At 33.5% G+C, this 19,095-nt stretch overlaps 1 protein-coding gene across 1 annotated transcript in view; it reads right to left on the reverse strand.

Moving 5' to 3' along the window:
- Nucleotides 1–950: 950 nt before the first annotated feature.
- The window catches only part of LOC107746250 (receptor-type tyrosine-protein phosphatase mu-like), a 92,774-nt gene continuing 74,629 nt past the window's right edge, over nt 951–19,095 (reverse strand). Inside the window, exons 7-11 of the mRNA XM_016560382.1 lie at nt 13,483–13,791; nt 10,657–10,766; nt 3,101–3,302; nt 2,920–3,022; nt 951–1,137 (exon numbers count right to left, since the gene is read on the reverse strand). Of these exons, the coding sequence (XP_016415868.1) occupies nt 951–1,137; nt 2,920–3,022; nt 3,101–3,302; nt 10,657–10,766; nt 13,483–13,791 (911 nt within the window). The remainder of the gene's footprint in view (nt 1,138–2,919; nt 3,023–3,100; nt 3,303–10,656; nt 10,767–13,482; nt 13,792–19,095) is intronic.

Genomic DNA, 19,095 nt, shown 5'->3' on the forward strand with positions numbered 1-19,095 from the left:
CATGCTTCCATCATCCCATCATTCATTCAGCAGCTTTTCTGCAGAAAATAACGCACTGTTCCTCAGAACAGTCCATCGACAGAAAACTGAACAGCTGACCTAGTGCTATTTTACTATCATTGATTGTTTTTATTGATATTTTGATTTGAATGAGTTTTTCTTTGTATATTTTACGTAAATTTTTTTGTAATTTTGTAGTTTTTTATTTAATATTTATTTATGCATTTATTTATTTTTATTTAAGTTTTAGCTTTAGTTTAGTACATACAAGTGACACCAAATGAAAATGATAAATGTTGCTTTGGCAAACTATTTCAATCTTTATGAATCTTTATTTTTATATATATATTTTTAACTAACTTAATTTTCCATCAAAACATAACGTTTTTTTAAATCTTTATTTTTATAGTTTTTATTTTTAACTAACTTAATTTTCATCCAAAACATGTCATTTGAATCTTTATTTTTATATTTTTTATTTTTAAATAACTTAATTTTCATCCAAAACACAATGTTATTTGAATCTTTATTTTTATAGTTTTTATTTTTAAATAACTTAATTTTCATCCAAAACATAATGTTATTTGAATCTTTATTTTGAATATTCTAAGAACATTAAAATGTAAATTTTTCAGTTTGTGATTAAAACATAAAAAAAAAAAACGATTCTTAGAAGTGCAAATAACATCATAAGGACGATCTGAGGATGTTGTTCTATGAACCTTTTCTCTCAATGTTATGATAACGTGTATCGGATATTAATAAGGTTTTAAGTACGTTTTGTCCTAACATTTATATAACTTTTTAAAAATGTTAACGAAAGCTGTGAGAACATTCCCTGTTAGGTAGCTTTTCTGAACTTGCTAAAAAGTCGGCATAACTCTGGACATGATACCCCGCTGCCGTCTCGACTTCTGCTTCCACGTTTCTCTGACTCTTAATGGAGGCTTTTAAGCGCCGCAGGAGCAGAGTCTCAGCAGACGACGGACAATTTCAGTCTGCAGCTTCACGCTGGTCCTCCGAAGCGCTTTCAGGCCTGTTTGAGCGCAGGATTCGCTGTGAGCGCTGTAATAAGTGCAGGTCGTTGGGTGATCTGATATCACATCATCTGTGTGTAACGTCTCATACGAGTGTTTTCTATAACACTCACATTTACATGCATTCACTCTGCGGAGGCTTTTATCCTCACTTTCTGTGCCGCCCAGGTTGCATTACACGCGACCCTCGACCAGAACGATCTGCTGAATAATGAAGAAGCTGCAGACATTATCATCATGAGCGCAAACACACATGAAGTGCTGCTGAGAATCACTCGGACGTGAGAGGAATCAGAGGAATCAGACTCAAAAGGCAGGAGACATCAGGACACAATCTAGCGCTGCAGGTTTCTGAGCGAAGCAAACGATGTTTTCAGCGTGAGAGATCGGCTTTGTTCTTATCTTCAAAAGACAAGAAGAGCGTCGCGCCGGAGCAAACACAAAAGCACAAAACACTGACACGGCATTAACAGAGTCCAATCTGAACAGCGTCTCAGTTCAGTTACTTTTGACATCAGTCAAAGGACTTTTTTTAGCTTTGAGAGGGATTACATGATAATAATAATTAGAGATGCACCGATGTATCGGCCGATAATCGGTATCGACTGATAAAAGCTATTTTCTTCACTATCGATTATATCAGGGCCGATTATATCCTGTCAATCAAAAGGAGGAGGCCAAAACATGTTAGACTGCAACTCATACAGTGTGTGAAGAAAATATCTTGTGGGCTGTTGAAATTAACACGGTAAAAACGCATTAACAGATTAAAAAAATTAGCAACACTGAATATTATAAGTTGAATATAATAGCTCTGTTATTAATTTTAACCTTTAATATAACAGTAATGTAACAAATGAGAGGGTTCCCAGTATAGTTTACATCATAAGTTATAGGAGAGATTTTTTTTCTTAAGAAAATCAAACTATCGGTATCAGTATCGGCAGATATTCTGAATAATCGGTTATCGGTATCGGTGGAGAAATTCAGTATTGTGCATCTCTAATAATAATATTTATACTTGATATTGTTATTATTATACATTGTGATGATAATAATGTATATTTAATATTATTATTAATAATATTAATTATACTTTTATTTTTATTATTATTAAGACAAAAATTAAGTTAATTTACAAAAGAAAAAAAACTAAGAAAAAAATGCATTACTTGAAATAAAATACACATTAACTGAAATAAAATATAAAAAACTTAAAACATTTCAGTTGAAGTGCTAAAATAACAGACTAAATAAATTAAAACTAAAACTTATAAAAATGACAAAAACACACAACAAAATTAAAACTTTAACTTGAATTAAAGTGAAGATATAAAAATTTATAAAATCTAATTAAAAATAAACAAAAACTATAATAGTACATGAATGATGACTAAAAATAATTAAAATAACACTGAATACAACTGCACTGTAAAATAAAATAAAAAATTAATATTTCACCATACGTATATTAATAATGTAATAATAATAATAATAATAATAATAGGCATTAGCATTAATATTACATTTGTTGTTGTTATTGTTATTATTAAGACAGAAATTTTTCTATTGCAATACAACTGCATAGTAAAATAAAAAAATATAATATTTAATTACATATACTTAATATATTACTATATTTACAAACACTTCTCAGTACGATAAGAGTTGATGATAGATAGATAGATAGATAGATAGATAGATAGATAGATAGATAGCACAGCCTGTTTGGATTATGATTACTTTTAAAAATTATTATTATTTTGAACTTGCTATTGGAGCTTTTCATATAAACCAAACAGCTCTATTTCTATAACAGCTTGTCTGGTGCTGGTGCTGGTGCTGATGCTGATGTGAGGGTCTGATGTGAATGAAGACGCACCTGACCGGTGCTCCGCGGCTCCGGGCCGGTTTCAGAAGGACTGTCACTGTGCTGTCGGTCTGATTCAGCGGCGTCTCCTGCTCGTATCCCGGCATACGCGGCGCTGTTATGATTGACAGGTGACATATGAGCACGTCTCACACACACACACGCACACACACACGGCTGGCGTGGCTCTTACGTGAGATCTTGGTTGTGAACTGTGCGGTTTCGGGCGGCCCGTATCCTTTGACCGTACTGGCTCTGACGGTGAAGGAGTACGTGGATCCGGGATACAGACCCGTGAAGATGTGCGACGTCTCGTTGCTGAACTTCAGCATCTTCCCGCTCTGATTGGACAGATTGAACTCAGGGTCGAAGGAGCTGACGGCCTTATAGAAGATCTGCAGGCACAAAAACAGCACATCACAGGAGGAAGCCCCGCCCACAGCGCCATCTCATTGGTCCAAAGTCCCACTGCGCATTATTGTGAATATTCAACATGAAATCCAAACGGACTCGGTTTATTTTCTTTTTGTGAATGATTCAGCAGTGATGAACATTTCAACATTTTCAACATTTTTTGTGCACAGAACTTTACAGAACTTCACCAGTACTCTGCCAAAATAAAAATATGAAAGGCTTGAGGGTTTGAAAACTAATTAAGACATAAATATTGGAAATTATTAATATAATTTAATTTAATTTTACAATACAATATATAGTAATATATTTCCGTTTCATTTCTATACAAATTAAAACAATAATAATTAAAAATAATATAAAAAATTAAAATAATAATTAACATAAATATTAGTATTGTAACTTGTAGTGTAAAATAGGAGTAGAATACAATTACATTTATTTTAATTAATAATTTTATAATTAATGTAATGTAATTTTATTTTACAGTACAATTGTAATTTACAACAGTAATATATTTCTGTCTTCATTTTTATAAGAGTTAAAACAATAGTTACAATAAAATAATAATAAAGTAAGTTAATATAAAAATAATATAATATAGCAAGATAATTTATTTATATTACAATAATATATTAATATAATTTATAGTACAATTACAGTACAATTGGAATTTACAACAGTAATACATTTCTGTCTTCATTTTTATAAGAGTTAAAATAATAATGATAATTATAAAAATCATAAAAATAATTAACATAAATATTAGTATTGTAACTTGTATAAAATAAAATAAAAATAGTATAATAATATATTTTATTTTATAGTACAATTGTAATTTACAATAGCAATATATTTCTGTTTTCATTTTTATAATTAGTTAAAATAATAAGTTACTCATTATTATTATTATTCAACTTGATTGGGCTCGTAAAACACAAGTGTGAATGTAATGTGGCCAAAATAACACATTTAATTACAATAAAAATAGGTTTGAGTTGACTTTAAAGCCCAGCTGCAAAGTCAAAATAAAACCCTTACTAAAAATATATATATATTATCTATTTACTTGCATGTCATGTGACCATTAACGGTTATCAGAAGACTGGGAACATGTGAATGTTTCATGAAATTATTTAAATATGAACTTAAATCTCAGGCGGGCTTCAAGTAAATATTTCATGTCTGAGGCGTTCGGCTGACAAAAGCATTTGTGAATCCCTGCTGTAAAGAAATCAAGTGTTTGTCTTGAGCTTCAGAACGCAATAACACAAGATTCAGAGCAATCACAATTAGAGGACGCGGCTGTGAAGTAACGAGGAAGCATTTCTGCGTATGATCTTTTATGATGATGGAGACTCACTTTTGTTCTCTCTGATTCTCTTCTGCTCTCTGCGGTCGAGATGAGAGTCAGACGCACCGCGCTTCTAATATAACTTAATGAAAAGTAGCTGAGGGGCTTGATTTGAATAAATCATTCAGCTGCTAATGGGCGGCGCGGATAATGCCACTCTATTCAGAGTCCAATTTAAGGCCACAAAGGGAGCGGCGATGGGACTCATGTTAGTCTAAGACAGGTAGATGGATAGACGTCTACACTGATCCGCACGGGGAAACCACGCCGGAATACCAAACCAATCAATCCCAGGGAATAATGCTGATAAATAATAATATACAAACAATTCAGAAAACATCACAGGCTGATCTTTATTCTGGACGAGCTGCTGAACTACACTGCATTTATTAAACGTCCGGTTTATTCTCTCTCTAAAAGCTCTACTCAGTAAATGCATGGAAGCCGCACCAGTAAAAGACATCATTCATGAATGTGTTTGTTCATTCAGTATTTTGTCTACTAATAAGTGTTTTGTTTGACACATTTACCATGTTTACACATAAAGTGTATTGTTTCTATGTGGTACCAAATGGAGTTGCAAAATTTTGTCTACTTTCTAGCATGTCTCAAAAACTCAACTACCATTGGTCGATAAACAGATAGCTCCACCCCAAATGCACGCTATTGGTCGAGCCAGGGGTTTTCAAACTGGGTTGCAGGGAAAAGTTTAGAGAAAAAATAAAATTTTATAATAAATACTAAATAAAAATTATTACTCTAAAAAAAATAAAAATAAAAAAATACATAAATAAATATATTAAAATAATTAAATGAATAAATAAATAATCAAATTAATAAACATATAGTAAATAAATAAATATATTAAAATGATATGAAAATAAACTAATAAATAATAAAAATTATATTAAAATAATTTGATAAATAAAAATCATATTAAACAATACAAATTATATTAAAATAAATAATAAATAAAAAGATAATACACCTAACAGTACAGTAAAAAATAAATAACTTGATGTAACTTAACAGAAACGAAATATTTATAAATCGGTGTAGTATATTTCTATATCTTTATCCATGAAAATATATAGCTGTCTCACATCAGGGTTATCATAGTTAACTAAAACTAAAACCATAAAAAATTTGTTATTGAAATAAAATAAAAATCTAATAAAAATGACAAAAACACATACTAAAATTACTAAAACTTTAGTAAAATTTAAAATGGAAATGGAAAATCTAAAAATAAAAACGAATCCAAACTGAAACATATTTTTTATTTCAGGCATGTTGCCAAGCAAAGAATTAAAACTGAAATAGAAATGTATAAAATCTAAATAGACATTAATAAATAAATAAATATTCATTACAAAAACACAACAAAATTACAAAAACTTCAATCAAATTTAAGGCTAAGTTTAAGGCTACGGAGGCCTGACCCCAGATCAGGACATTTATCGGGATCACAGTCCTGCTCCATCATTACTGTGTTTCTGAGCAAAGCACTTAACCCAGAATGCACTGGGGCGACTCGCTGTCTGTGCAATTACTGCACCGCACGTCACTGCAGCTAAACGACTGCACCTACATCACCTCAACCCCGCAGAAACGCTCCGCACCGGCACAAACGCACGGGAGCTTCCCGAAATACCACGGAGGAGCGATCCTGCTGGAAGTCGAGCGACTCTAATGAGGCAGAAAGCTTTGTTTGGTCCTTTTCCCTTTAGCAAGCGGCACCGATCGCAGCCCTGACACTTCCTTGAAGGCGAGCGCGATGACAGAATGTAATTTCATAACGTGAATCTGACAGCTTAATTGGTCGCATTTCCACAAATGAAGTTCTGCAACAATGAGTCGTTTGAGCAGCGCTTTGTTCCGAGTTTCCAGCCGCAGAATGAGTCACGCGCTTCAGAAATCATCACAAAATGAGCACACAATGTAACAGCCAAAATACACTGTGTGCTTCAATAATAGACGGACTGAAACGGCGCTCGCGACACTTTTCACTTCCATAATGCAATGCACTCGGAGTCTCTGAAGGCCTTGCATTTTATAGATGCGAGTTTATTTACTGTCTCAGCAGTGGATGCTCTGCAGTGAATGGGTGCCGTCAGAATGAGAGTCCAAACAGCTGATAAAAACATCACAATAATCCACAGCACTCCAGTCCATCAGTTAACATCTGGAGAAGACAAATCCAGCATTAGCTATGTTTCCATCAGCCTGGTTTAATGCGCATTTTGAAGCATCACATCAGAAACGAGTGAAGGAAATGGCAAAAAAAGTTTTTCTGCTCGCTTGAGGTGGTTTTTGACGTGTGTGAAAAAGGGTTCATGTGAGTAATAGGAGATTTTGTGAATGAATTCCTTCATGCACATCAAAAAAGTCATGTGACTTTGCGCTATGGGACGGAAAAACCTGACTAACCAGCAGACAGACCTCGTTACACTGCATCTGAAATGTTGTTATGGTCGTTCTGAAATGCCCGAGCAAAGTCTGTCATCAAAGTATTTCTGTATGTTTGCCTCCCAGAACTTCCTGAACAGCAGCATCCAGCTCCGAAAGCATGAGCGCATTTATCGAGGCACAAGTAATTTACTATACTGTATATGAAAATTATTAGATTCAGTGGCTTCTACTTTTCTTAGTGATATTTAGTGCCGGTTTATCAGGAAGTGACGATTTTGTTCTCTTTGACTCATTGGATGGAAACGGTGCTTATTCGCAAATGTTTTATGCGATATTCAAATTTTGTGCACATGTTAAATTACAAATTTGGATGGAAACCCGGCTATTAAGACGTTTTCAACTAAAATCCGAGTCCATAATCCATAATGACGCTTCCTCCGGTGAAAAAGAGCATCTCCTGTTGTCTCTCACATCAAAATCCAGCCACAGATTTGTTTAGAGACACTTTTTCACTGGAGGAAGAGTTATTATGGATTATGGACTCTATGGTATTTGAGTTAAAACCGTCTTAATGCTGGATTAGTTTCAGCTTTTGTCTTCTCCAGATGTTAACTGATGGACTGGAGTGCTGTGGATTACTTGTGGATTATTGTGATGTTTTTATCAGCTGTTTGGACTCTCATTCTGACGGCACCCATTCACTGCAGAGCATCCATTGCTGAGACACTGATGCAGTGCTACATTTCTACAAATCTGATCCTAATCTCAGATGATCTGAGGGTGAGCAGATTATTAGCTAATTTTGGGGTGAACTATTCCTTCAATAATGGACGTACTGTACTAGCGTTCACACCCCATTTCACTTCCATAATGCAATGCACTTCCTAGTTATTCAACAAGCCGTTTCAAATTTAAGAGCAAGTTATTCAGTTCAGATGACTAATTATGTAGATATCTTTTTTGATAAAATAAAACCGCAATCAGACCAAGAACCTGAATGGGTGTTGATTTCATGCGGTGTTTTTTTCCTGTGAAGGGAACATGTTTCCTCCTGCCACATTCCTGCTGCGTGAGCTTTCTGTGAGTCCAGCGCTGCGGTATGTGCTTCTGTTTGTTCTTCCAGTGCCATACAAATCCCAGACTCTTTTACTGCCACTGAAACAATGAAAATCCCCTCCGACGGGAAAACTAGAGCGACGGTTTGCTCTTCCACACGTCAGTAAGAGCTATACTGTAAGAGTAAGAGTAAAGAGCTATAAAGTGAATATGGAGAGCAGCTCATCCAGATAACAAAAATATGTGCTATATAGTTTCTCTGAACATTCAAAACGTTCAGTTTTTTAAATGGTTTGGAAACATTTTTTCTTGGTTATGCAAACATTCCATTTGCGAACATTACGGGAACGTTACTTTTGCATGTTCTCTGAAACAAGTAGCAACATTTCAAAAATGTTACACGAATGTTATTTCGGAGAACATTCAAAAGTAGCGTTCCCATGACGACTGCACGGAATGGAATGTTTTCATTCACAAGGAAAAACGTTTCTAAAACATTTTAAAAACTAGTTTTGAACATTCAGAAATAACATTTTAGGAACGTTTGCTAAACGGTCTTACTAGGGCTGGGTAAAAAATATCGATTCCTCGTTTTTAATCGATTCTCATTTTCATGAAACCATATCCTAAGAATCGATTAACATTGTACCGCCTCCCATCCAATAAATCGCAATACGCTTTGAGATTTGTTACTTTTGATATGAAACCATCTCAGATTTCAAATGCTGTCCATTTTATTACAATATTTAAATATGAAATGCCGTTTTGGCACCGTTTAATGTGGAGTGACAGATCGTCTCCTCCGCTTTAACAGCAGTTACAGCATGAAATAAACATGAATGAACATCCGAAGGTACTGTATGTTAAAAGAAAGAGTACAACTTCCCGAAATCCGTCTCCTGTCTCATGTAATCGCTCAGTGTTTCAAACGCGGAGAGACGACAATAGCAATGTCACATAACATCAGCTAGAAAAATGAACTAAACTGAGCTAAATATGCACCATATTACATATTCATTATCATTTTACTGTTCTTTAATATCTGTTTGAATAAATCCATCAAGTTTTTGTGACAGACACTATTTAAATGTTTATATTTCAAAAAAACGAATTGGAGTAGAAATATAATTATGTGATTTAAAGCTAATATGACATAAAAACTTTATTGAGTAGATTTTAAGTGTTTGTATTAGGGCTGTCAATTGATTAAAATATTAATCGCAACTTATTCGCACATTTTTATCTGTCCTAAATGTACCTTGAATTAATACTTTTCAAGTTTTTAATACTCTAATAACATGAGCATGGACAAATATGGATGCTTTATGCAAATGAATGTTTATTATTAGTGTAACCATACTCAACATAGAGCATAAAGAATCCAGATACAGGTTTTCACAAAAACAAAAAGTTTTTAAAACTATTTTTTAAGAAAGTGAATCAAAAGTATCAATTATTATATTAATCTAAACAATTATTATCAATAATTATTATATTAAATAACATATAATTATATTTTACTGGCTTAATTGTTTAGATTTTCATAATGCATTATCTTATTATCGATCTGTTCACATTTACAGCTGCGCGTTGCTGCATAAAAACATGGCTGAATGTTCGCATTGGTCTGAACAAAAACAGCAGACCGGTTTATTGAAAATGTAAATTCATTCTCTGGCAGCAGGTGGCGCTGTCGGAACGGCAGAAACATAGCGGTTTATCCGACTGTAAACAAAACAGCGCAGCAGCGGACTTTGAAACATGCAGCGCTCATATTTATTTATTCAATGAAATCATCACCTTCTGAAGTTTAATCTCACATTAAGTCATATCGCAATTCTGGTCTTTCCGTCCCCAAATTAAAGACCTCTTGAAATCATAAATAAGACTTTCTTTTACCATTTAAGACTTTTTATGGCCTTAAATATGATACAACTAAATTTAAGACCTTTTAAGACCCCGCGGAAACCCTGAAACAGAAAATGCGCGCTGCATTAATCGCGTGTTAATAGAATTAGTGCCGTTAAAATGAATTTGTGTTCTTAACGCGTTAATTTTGACAGCCCTAGTTTCTATACAAATCAGCAAATTTCAGGTACTCTCAGGTATATTTTACAGCATTAGTTGAGAGATTTATTTTTTTTTCCTTGAGAGAATTTGCCATGTCCTGTACCTGATATATATCCAAAACGATCAATACTGAATCGAAATCGAATCGCAAGCTTGTGAAAGACAACCGAATCGAATCAAAACCCAGCTCTAGAGCTTATAAGATGTTTCTGTAGGCTGGGCGTGAGATGACTCCGTCTCGTCTCGTTCCTGTAGGAGGCTGTAATTGTTGCAGCGGCTCTTTTCTAATGGAATCTCTCGGCACTGCTGACCTGAGCGGCGTTTAAAGCGCCGGCTGCTTACAGATCTAAAGGTTATTCGTTTAGATTTATTAGTCAATTAAGAGAGTGTAGAGAATGACATACGGAAGATGAATGCTGAAGCTTGAAGGAATCGGGACTCACTTCATACTGTTTGATTATGCCGTACGTCTGAAGCGGTTCTCTCCATCGGAGGGCGATCTTCTCCTCGTATGTGCTTCCTTGGATGGACTCCTGCGGAACGGCGCCGGGAACTGGAAAAGAAAACACGGAGACTGATCAGAGTCTGCTGATCAAACACGTATCGATCTGAAGAGACACCGATGAGCTTTAAATCAATATTCTCTCGTATTCAATATGTCATAGTAAAATGAACGGCCTCCATGCATGAGAAGGATTATTCATCTATTCAGTCGAAGGAATATGGAAGTTTGTTGTTCCTTGACCTCTGAACATCTCCAGAGGTTCGAGCTTCGGCCTTGACTGCAGGCTTGTTGTGTTTTCACATGTTTCCTCATAAAACATGCTGTTTGTATGGACGCTATTGTCTAATAAAAATAACACACTTAACTCTGAAATCTGACACGAACAAGAATTGAAGCCATTCATAAATGCAAATGGAATTAAGTTCAACACGAATGACCTTATTCCTGATGAAATCGGTGTTTTCACATGGTTTTATTGAAAATAAATTCAAAAGAGCAAGAATATTTAATAAATTAAACTAGAATTATGTCTGAGGCTGCAGCATAATCATAAAACATACCATTTTTTTAAATAAAACTTTTTATAATGTCAATTTTTATCATACAGTCTCTTAAGTATAACATTAATATTTTTTGTTGTTAAAATATTTTGTTTTTGCAAGAACTATAACTTGAGTTATGGTATGTCTGAGGCTGCAGTTGAATCATAAAAATAATAAAATATTAATAAAACGTTTTATAAAAATGTCAATGTTTATCATAAAGAATAAATATGACATTAAGATGAAAGTTTTTGTTGTTCAGAAAGTCTTGAATCATGTCTGAGGCTGCAAGAAAATTACAAAAATACCAATAAAAATATTATAATGCTAATAATATCTTTTTTAAGATGAAATGTTTTGTTAATCATGTCTGAGGCTACAGCAAATCATAAAAATACCAAAATAGATATTTTTTGGAAAAAAAAAAGTTTTATAAAAGAAAAGTCAATGTTTTTCATATGGACTCTTAATATCACATTAACATAAATGTTTTTGTTGTTGAAAATTTTTTTTAGTTTTTGTAAGAAAATGTTTAAATGAAACTTGAATTTTTTAACTAAATGTTTTATTTAAAAAAAGGTGTCAATGTTTATCATACAGACTCGTGATATTAAATTAATATAACTGTTTTTGTTGGTAAGATTAATTTTTAGTTTTTGCAAGAAATTTATCAATTAAACTTGAATGATGTCTAAGACTGCAGCCAAATCATAAAAAAATGCCAATAATATAATATAATATAATATTGTAAATTATAAATTTTAATTATATTATAAATTATTAATATAATTATAATAATAATAATAATATTTTTTTTAATAAACTGTTTTGTCAATCACGTCTGAAGCCACAGCAAATCATAAAAATACAAAAAATAAAAATAAAAATAATAAAAAGTCTGAAAAGTTCGTATCGAAAATTTCAATGTTTATCATATAGACTCTTAATATTACATTAAGATAAATGTTTTTGTTTTTAAGATTTTTCTTTCCCAAGACAATTTATAAATGAAACTTGAATCATAATGATGCTACAGCTAAATCATAAAAAAATATCCATAAAATACTTTTTGTAAAAAAAGTCAATGTTTTAATATGGACTCTTAATATCACATTAACATAAATATTTTTGATGTAAAAATTTATTTTTAGTTTTTGTAAGAAAACGTTTAAATAAAAGTTGAATCATAAATGATGCTACAGCTAAAAAATATCTATAAAAAATTTTTTAACTAAAAAAAAAAGTGTCAATGTTTATCATACAGACTCTTAATATTAAATTAAGATAACTGTTTTTGTTGGTAAAAAAATACCAATAATATAATATAATATAGTAAATTATAAATTTAAATTAATATTATATTATAAATTATTAATAAAATAATAATAATAATAATAATATTTTTAAATAAAATGTTTTGTCAATCACGTCTGAATCCACAGTAAATTATAAAAACACACACAGAAAACAAATAAATAAACAGTTTTATCGGAAATGTCAATGTTTATCATACAGACTCTTAATATTACATTAAGATACATGTTTTTGTTTTTAAGATTTTTTTTATACCAAGACAATTTATAAATGAAACTTGAATTATATATGATGCTACAGCTACATCATAAAAAATATCCATAAAATAATTTTTATAAAAAATTTCAATGTTTTTAATACGGACTCTTAATATAACAGTAAAATTAATGTTATAAAACAGATAGTTCCGGTGCTTGATTCTGATTGGCTGAGCCACGTTCGAAGCTGTTGTAAATGACTCTACAAAGTAACATACACCTTTGTTTACGTTTGTCTGTTGCTCGGCAACCACTTTGTAGCAACCACAACTGTTTCTGAGGAGCTACATTGTTTGGTGGAAGAATACTGTTTTTATTAATATCATTACACTTTATTTGCTCTGTTTTATTCTGTGAAACTTTACTACGTATATGGAATAACCGTTTTATAAAAGCAATAATCCCTGTGAAGCCGTGGTTTACAGTGAATTTATAACAGCTAAGGGGGTATATATTATAACTCCGCTTCGCGTCGTACCTAACAACGATGTTATAAACTCACTGTAAACCACGGCTTCTTGGGGCTTATTGCTTTATTATTGCTTTTTTAGGAGTATTTTTATGTCATGTCTGACGCTGCCGCCAAATCATATAAAATACAGTTGAAATGCAGTTTTGTTAATAAAAAGACTCTGGATGCTCATGACTGACCGTCCTCGTCGGTGAGCACGTCGAGCTCGTCGCTCTCTTTGACTCCCTCGCGGTTGCGCAGCAGCAGGCGGATGCTGATGTTGGTGTAGGGCTGCAGGCTGCGGATGGTGTGCTGCGGCGCGGCGCTCAGAGTATCGTAGCACGTCTCCTCGCGCGTCTCCTCTTTGCCGTTAGCCGTGTAGCGGTACTGCACCGTCAGATTGTAGCTGTAGCAGCGTGTCACGTTGTATCCGAACGGCTCCCAGCGCACCGTCAACTGCTTGGATTTGATGTCTACGACCTGCAGCCATCGAGGGCCGTGCATGGGATCTGAAACACAGGAGAACCGTATGCACTGCGCTTAATAAAAGCACAAAAAGCTTTCAAATGCAAGAAAAACAACGTTTTATCAGTAATGTCTTTCTAAATGAGATCTCCATTGTTTTTGCATCAGACAAATTTAAATATGAGCAGTTGAAAAAACTAAAAAATATTGTCCACAATTATGAGTCTTCAAGGCCTGTGCATTGGATCTGAAACACAGGAGAAACGGTTGCATTGTAAAAGCATAAAAAGCTCTGATATCAAAGACACAAACACTATTTAATCGACTGTATTTAATGTAAATGTGTCTGTATCATCTCGGTCAGCTATTATAGTTAACTAAAACTAAAATCATACAAAATATTTTAGTTACCTGAAATGTTAAATGTAACAACAAATAAAATATAAAAAAAGTAAACATTTTATTTCAGCTAGTTTCAAATTTCAAATTTTTAGACATATCAAAAAACAACAAAATCACTAAAACTTTAACTAAAATTGAATTGAAAACAGAAAATATAAAAATGAAGACTAATTTAAAATATTAACTAAAACTATAATAATATCTCAATGATACTAAAATAACACTGGCCTACAGAAGTCATTTTTAAATTAAATACTCCTAGTTTTTCTACTATTAAAAAATATATATAATAATATATATATCTGTACTATAAAATGTGTGTGTATATGTATATATATATATATATATTATAATTCTAATTATTAATTATTACAATTATTATTGTGTTATTGATAATATTTATAATTAATTAAATATTGATGATTTTGAGGGCTGTGCATGAGATTGTGAAAGAAAGGAGAAAATAAATTTATTAAAATAAAACTATTTTTAAGAGCATTAACATATTTTGTATTGTGTTAGTTTCATGACAATATTATTTACTTTAATAACAAAAAAATATTGCATAACAGTAATGAGAATTTGGGGGTAAAATGTATTTAATTGTCAAATTTTTTTTTTTTTTTTTTAATGCAAAATATAATTTTTTCTTTTGATTTTTGAGCCAAATATGACCCGAATATTTTTGTGCAGTTCACCTAATTATCACTACTTTGATACTGCATTTATTATACTGCAAATAAAGATTTTTTTCACCGACAGACAACAGTGTTTTGAAGCGATGCTAGAGCTTACAGTAAAGCACAGGTAAATCAGTTTGTGCTGTCTGGGCTTCATCTCTAATGAAACCTCTGCTCCTCAGCTCCGTAACACGATCAATTTCATTCTGGGTTCAATCTGAGCAGCACTTCAGTGCAATTCAGTGTTTCACACACATTCGCTGGCATTACAGCGGCGCTCCGACGCAATCTGACGCTCCTGATGAGCAACCTGCTCCGTTCCCACAGAGACGGACCGATGGCACACAAACTACTCATAGCAGGGGTTCTGCAGGCTTCATGAACGTAGATTTAAGACTTTTTTAAGACCAAGTAAAGAAAATGAACAGAATAAATTGAAGGGAACACAATCTGGTCTCTCTGGTTTTCCAGTGCAAATGTCTAAAGATTATTAAATCAAGATACATTTACTTAAGAAGCAAAATTATAAAGTCTTGTTTTATGCAAAATTGATCAAAATGAAGTTAGTTTATGATTTAAAAAGAAATATCTGTCAATGGGGTCAGAAAAATCAACGTAACCCTCTGATTCTGCTCACGTAGCAACCATTTATTTATTTATTTATCTATCTATATATTTATTTATTTTAATGAAATGAATGTACTATATTTTGATCCATTTATTATTACCAGTTACTTTTAATTACCTATATTACTTTTTGAGCATAGACCTGAAACTGTTGTAAATCTTGAAAGAAGACTTAAAGGGGTCATATGATGCGATTTCAAGTTTTCCTTTCTCTTTGGAGTGTTACAAGCTGATTGTGCATAGATAAGATCCCTGAAGTTGCAAAGACTAAAGTCTCAAAACCAAAGAGATATTCTTTATCAAAGTTAAGACTCTGCCACGCCCCCCTAAAACGGCTCGTTCTAACACGCCACCACATATCTACCTCACTATGTGGAAATATTAGCATAATGCAGCCCAAATGTGCACGCAAAGAAAGAAGGCATGGTTTCAGTAACCGCAGTTAGTGTTGAAACAGCCATGTCAGGGAGACGCTGTGTGATTCAGTGCGAAAGCAAAAGCACTTTATTTGGATCACTTACAACAGAACAGCAATGCATTCTATGGACGACCGTTTAGTGAACCTAGGAGAGGAGGTAATTCTGACTTTGCTATGACAATCTGGCGCTTCTGAATCAGCTACTGTTTTGTTATTAGTTTAAGTATTTGCTATTGACTGTTCAAATGCGGAGTTTTGAGCATCATGTGTGTGTGTGTGCGCGCGAGCGAGAGAGAGAGAGAGAGAGAGAGAGAGAGAGAGAGAGAGAGAGAGAGAGAGGGGGTCACATCACAAACACATACCAGCTTCATCACTGTGTCTGTCACGCGACTCTGTTCCCCTTTCGGGCTCTGTCTTTACATTTATTTTGAAAGATGAAGCTCGCGATTATGGTAAGGGGCGTTACATTTCCGACGAGTGCTTGCGGTGTTCGGCCAATCACAATGCACTGGGTCAGCTGGCCAATCAGAGCAGACTGCGCTTGTCAGAAGGAGGGACTTTGTAGAAAACAAAGCGTTTGAGAGAGGCGGGGCATAGAGGACCTACAATAATGTACAGTATTTGAAAAATAATGTGTTTTTTGAACATTAAAGCATGTCAACATATTCTGTTACACCAAATACACAAAATAATGATCTTTAAAAAAGCATCATATGACCCCTTTAAGTTTGGTCTCTTTCTAAAGAAGATACTTGGCAAAAAAAAATATTATTGTTATGAAAAATGCACAAAAATACCATTTTCAAATATTACATGAAATATATTTTCAAAAACATGTTTTACTCTAAAACTTGGAGAAAATCCTTAAATCAAATCATGTTGTGCTCCAAATTTGAAGTTGATATCACAAAACATGAGATTTTGTTTGAGCGCAGTACCAAACGTTTCCACTAGATGAAATTCACTTTCCATTCGTTTCCAATGCGTCATTTTTTGTGTGTGTTCACATCGCAAGTGCCATTTACCAAGTTTCAGACCATTCCAATAAAATAAAAAAAATTAAAAACGACGGTCAAAAATGACTGAAGAGCAACAGAGGGTTAAATTAAGAAGCATTTACTAAAAAGTCAGTGAGTTCAGAAAAATCAACTTGATTTATTTAATATTTATATTGATATTTGTTCTTGTTTTAAGCACAAACTCACTTCATTTTGTTCAATTTCTCAGAAAACAAGACTTCATGTGGTCATTGTGCATCTCCAGTAAATGTGTCTTTAGATATTCGTACTGAAAAACAAGACAGAAAAACTGAGGAAGAGAGACATTCAATGCATATCTGTCTCATGCATTAAGGCTTTAAATTGTGCACGGGTGAGATAAGACTTTAAGACCCTCAGAAAGTCTGTCATGCTGAAGCTGCGGACGTCAAACGCAGAATCAACCGTGTGTTTTAGTAAAGCACGACGCAGAGCACAGTCTGCGAGGGAAACGAAGCGAAGGCTGATCTTTATTCGGCGCGTGTGTGGCTGCAGATTAAAACACGGCTCTGGAAACACCTTTTAATCAGCGGCTTGTAAGAAACACTGGAGGTGAGAGCTGAACAGACTCCGAGACGGGACGCATTAATCACTCAAACACAGGCCGTTCGGCTCAAATTAAGCTCTTTGTGGAGCCTCTCAATTACGTCTCACTCAAACACACGCTTAACAAGACACTAATGAGACGCCGCACATCTACAGTATTCAGGCGCTCCTGCAAAAACAGCTTGTTAGAGTTGAACTGCCATCCGTTTTTCTGAAGGAAACAGATTGCGGTTCATCTTTAACAAGCCTGAGATAATAGGCATTATAATGTGACATATCGGAGCCGTTTTGCACAAAGCATTAGCTGACGGATTCCATACAAAGCAGCTTGAATCTCTGTAGCAATGAGATGCTTTGGACAATACGCTCGCGGTAAACCAATCAGATGTGAATCTCTCAGTCGTCGAGACGTTTGTTCTGAAAGCGAGCGGTTTGATTAGGATGATGCCGGTGAAGGAGCATCCATATATATTATTTATATGCATGTATACAAATATATATATATATATATATAGTAAATTATATAAAAATAAAATTTTTAGATGCTATTTGTCACACATATATATATATATATATATGTTATAAATAAATATACAGCTTATATCATCTCAAAAATAATATATATGATTTATTATAGTTAACTAAGAATAAAACCACAAGAAATTTTTTTTTTTAAATAAAAGAAACTTCAATTAAAATAAAATAATAAAAAACATAATTTCTCATTTTCATTTAGTTTGAATTGATGCACTAAAGATAACTAAAACACATTAAATAAAAATGAATAAAAAGTATACAGACGTAAAAAAAAAAATCTTTAAAATAAAAATTAAAACGGAAAATATCAAAATGAACATTGCTAATAATCAGAAATGTTTCTTGAGCAGCAAATCATCATATTAGAATGATTTCTGAAGATCATGTGACACTGAAGACTGGAGTAATGATGCTGAAAATACAGCTGCGCATCACAGAAATAAATTACAGTTTAACAGATATTCACATAGAAAACAGTTATTTGAAATAGTAAAAATATTTCACATTTTTACTGTATTTTTCATCAAATAAATGCAGCCTTGCTGAGCAGAAGAGACTTCTTCAGAAACAGTAAAAAGCACTACTGACGACTGACTAAACCTGCGGCACTAATAAACTCCTGCTTGCTTTAAAAAACTCAAATCAGACTGTTTCTCTGGGCGTTTGGGGAAAATACTGCGATTGAAAGTTTCTAATCACATGCGCGAGTTAAAGCTGGATATAAATAAGGGTGTAATCCTGCGCTAACAGCAGCTCAACCCCGCCGTTAGGAGCGAAGCAGCATTTCCATACAAACAGAGTCTCAAACGCCTCCGTAAATCTGACGCACAACAAAAGCCTGTTTTACATACACTTCATCATATTTTCCTCTCATGCATCTCCACGGATTCTTCTAGAGGAAGGACGACGATCCATAAAGATGTGTGTTATTATATACTTTAGCCACAACAAGTTTAGTTCACAATCTCTCATGCGTTACTGCTTAAATTAAGCGGTTCTTCACAGATGAAGACATTTCACTGTAAGGGTGTGAGTGTGTGTGTGTGTGTGTGTGTGTGTGTGTTTCTAGCCTTCGGCTTTTCCTCACCTCGGCCGGCCCAC

This window comes from Sinocyclocheilus rhinocerous, unplaced genomic scaffold, assembly GCF_001515625.1.
Source record: "Sinocyclocheilus rhinocerous isolate Xijiao unplaced genomic scaffold, SAMN03320098_v1.1 scaffold108, whole genome shotgun sequence".
In the NCBI taxonomy this organism is placed as follows: Eukaryota; Metazoa; Chordata; class Actinopteri; order Cypriniformes; family Cyprinidae; genus Sinocyclocheilus; species Sinocyclocheilus rhinocerous.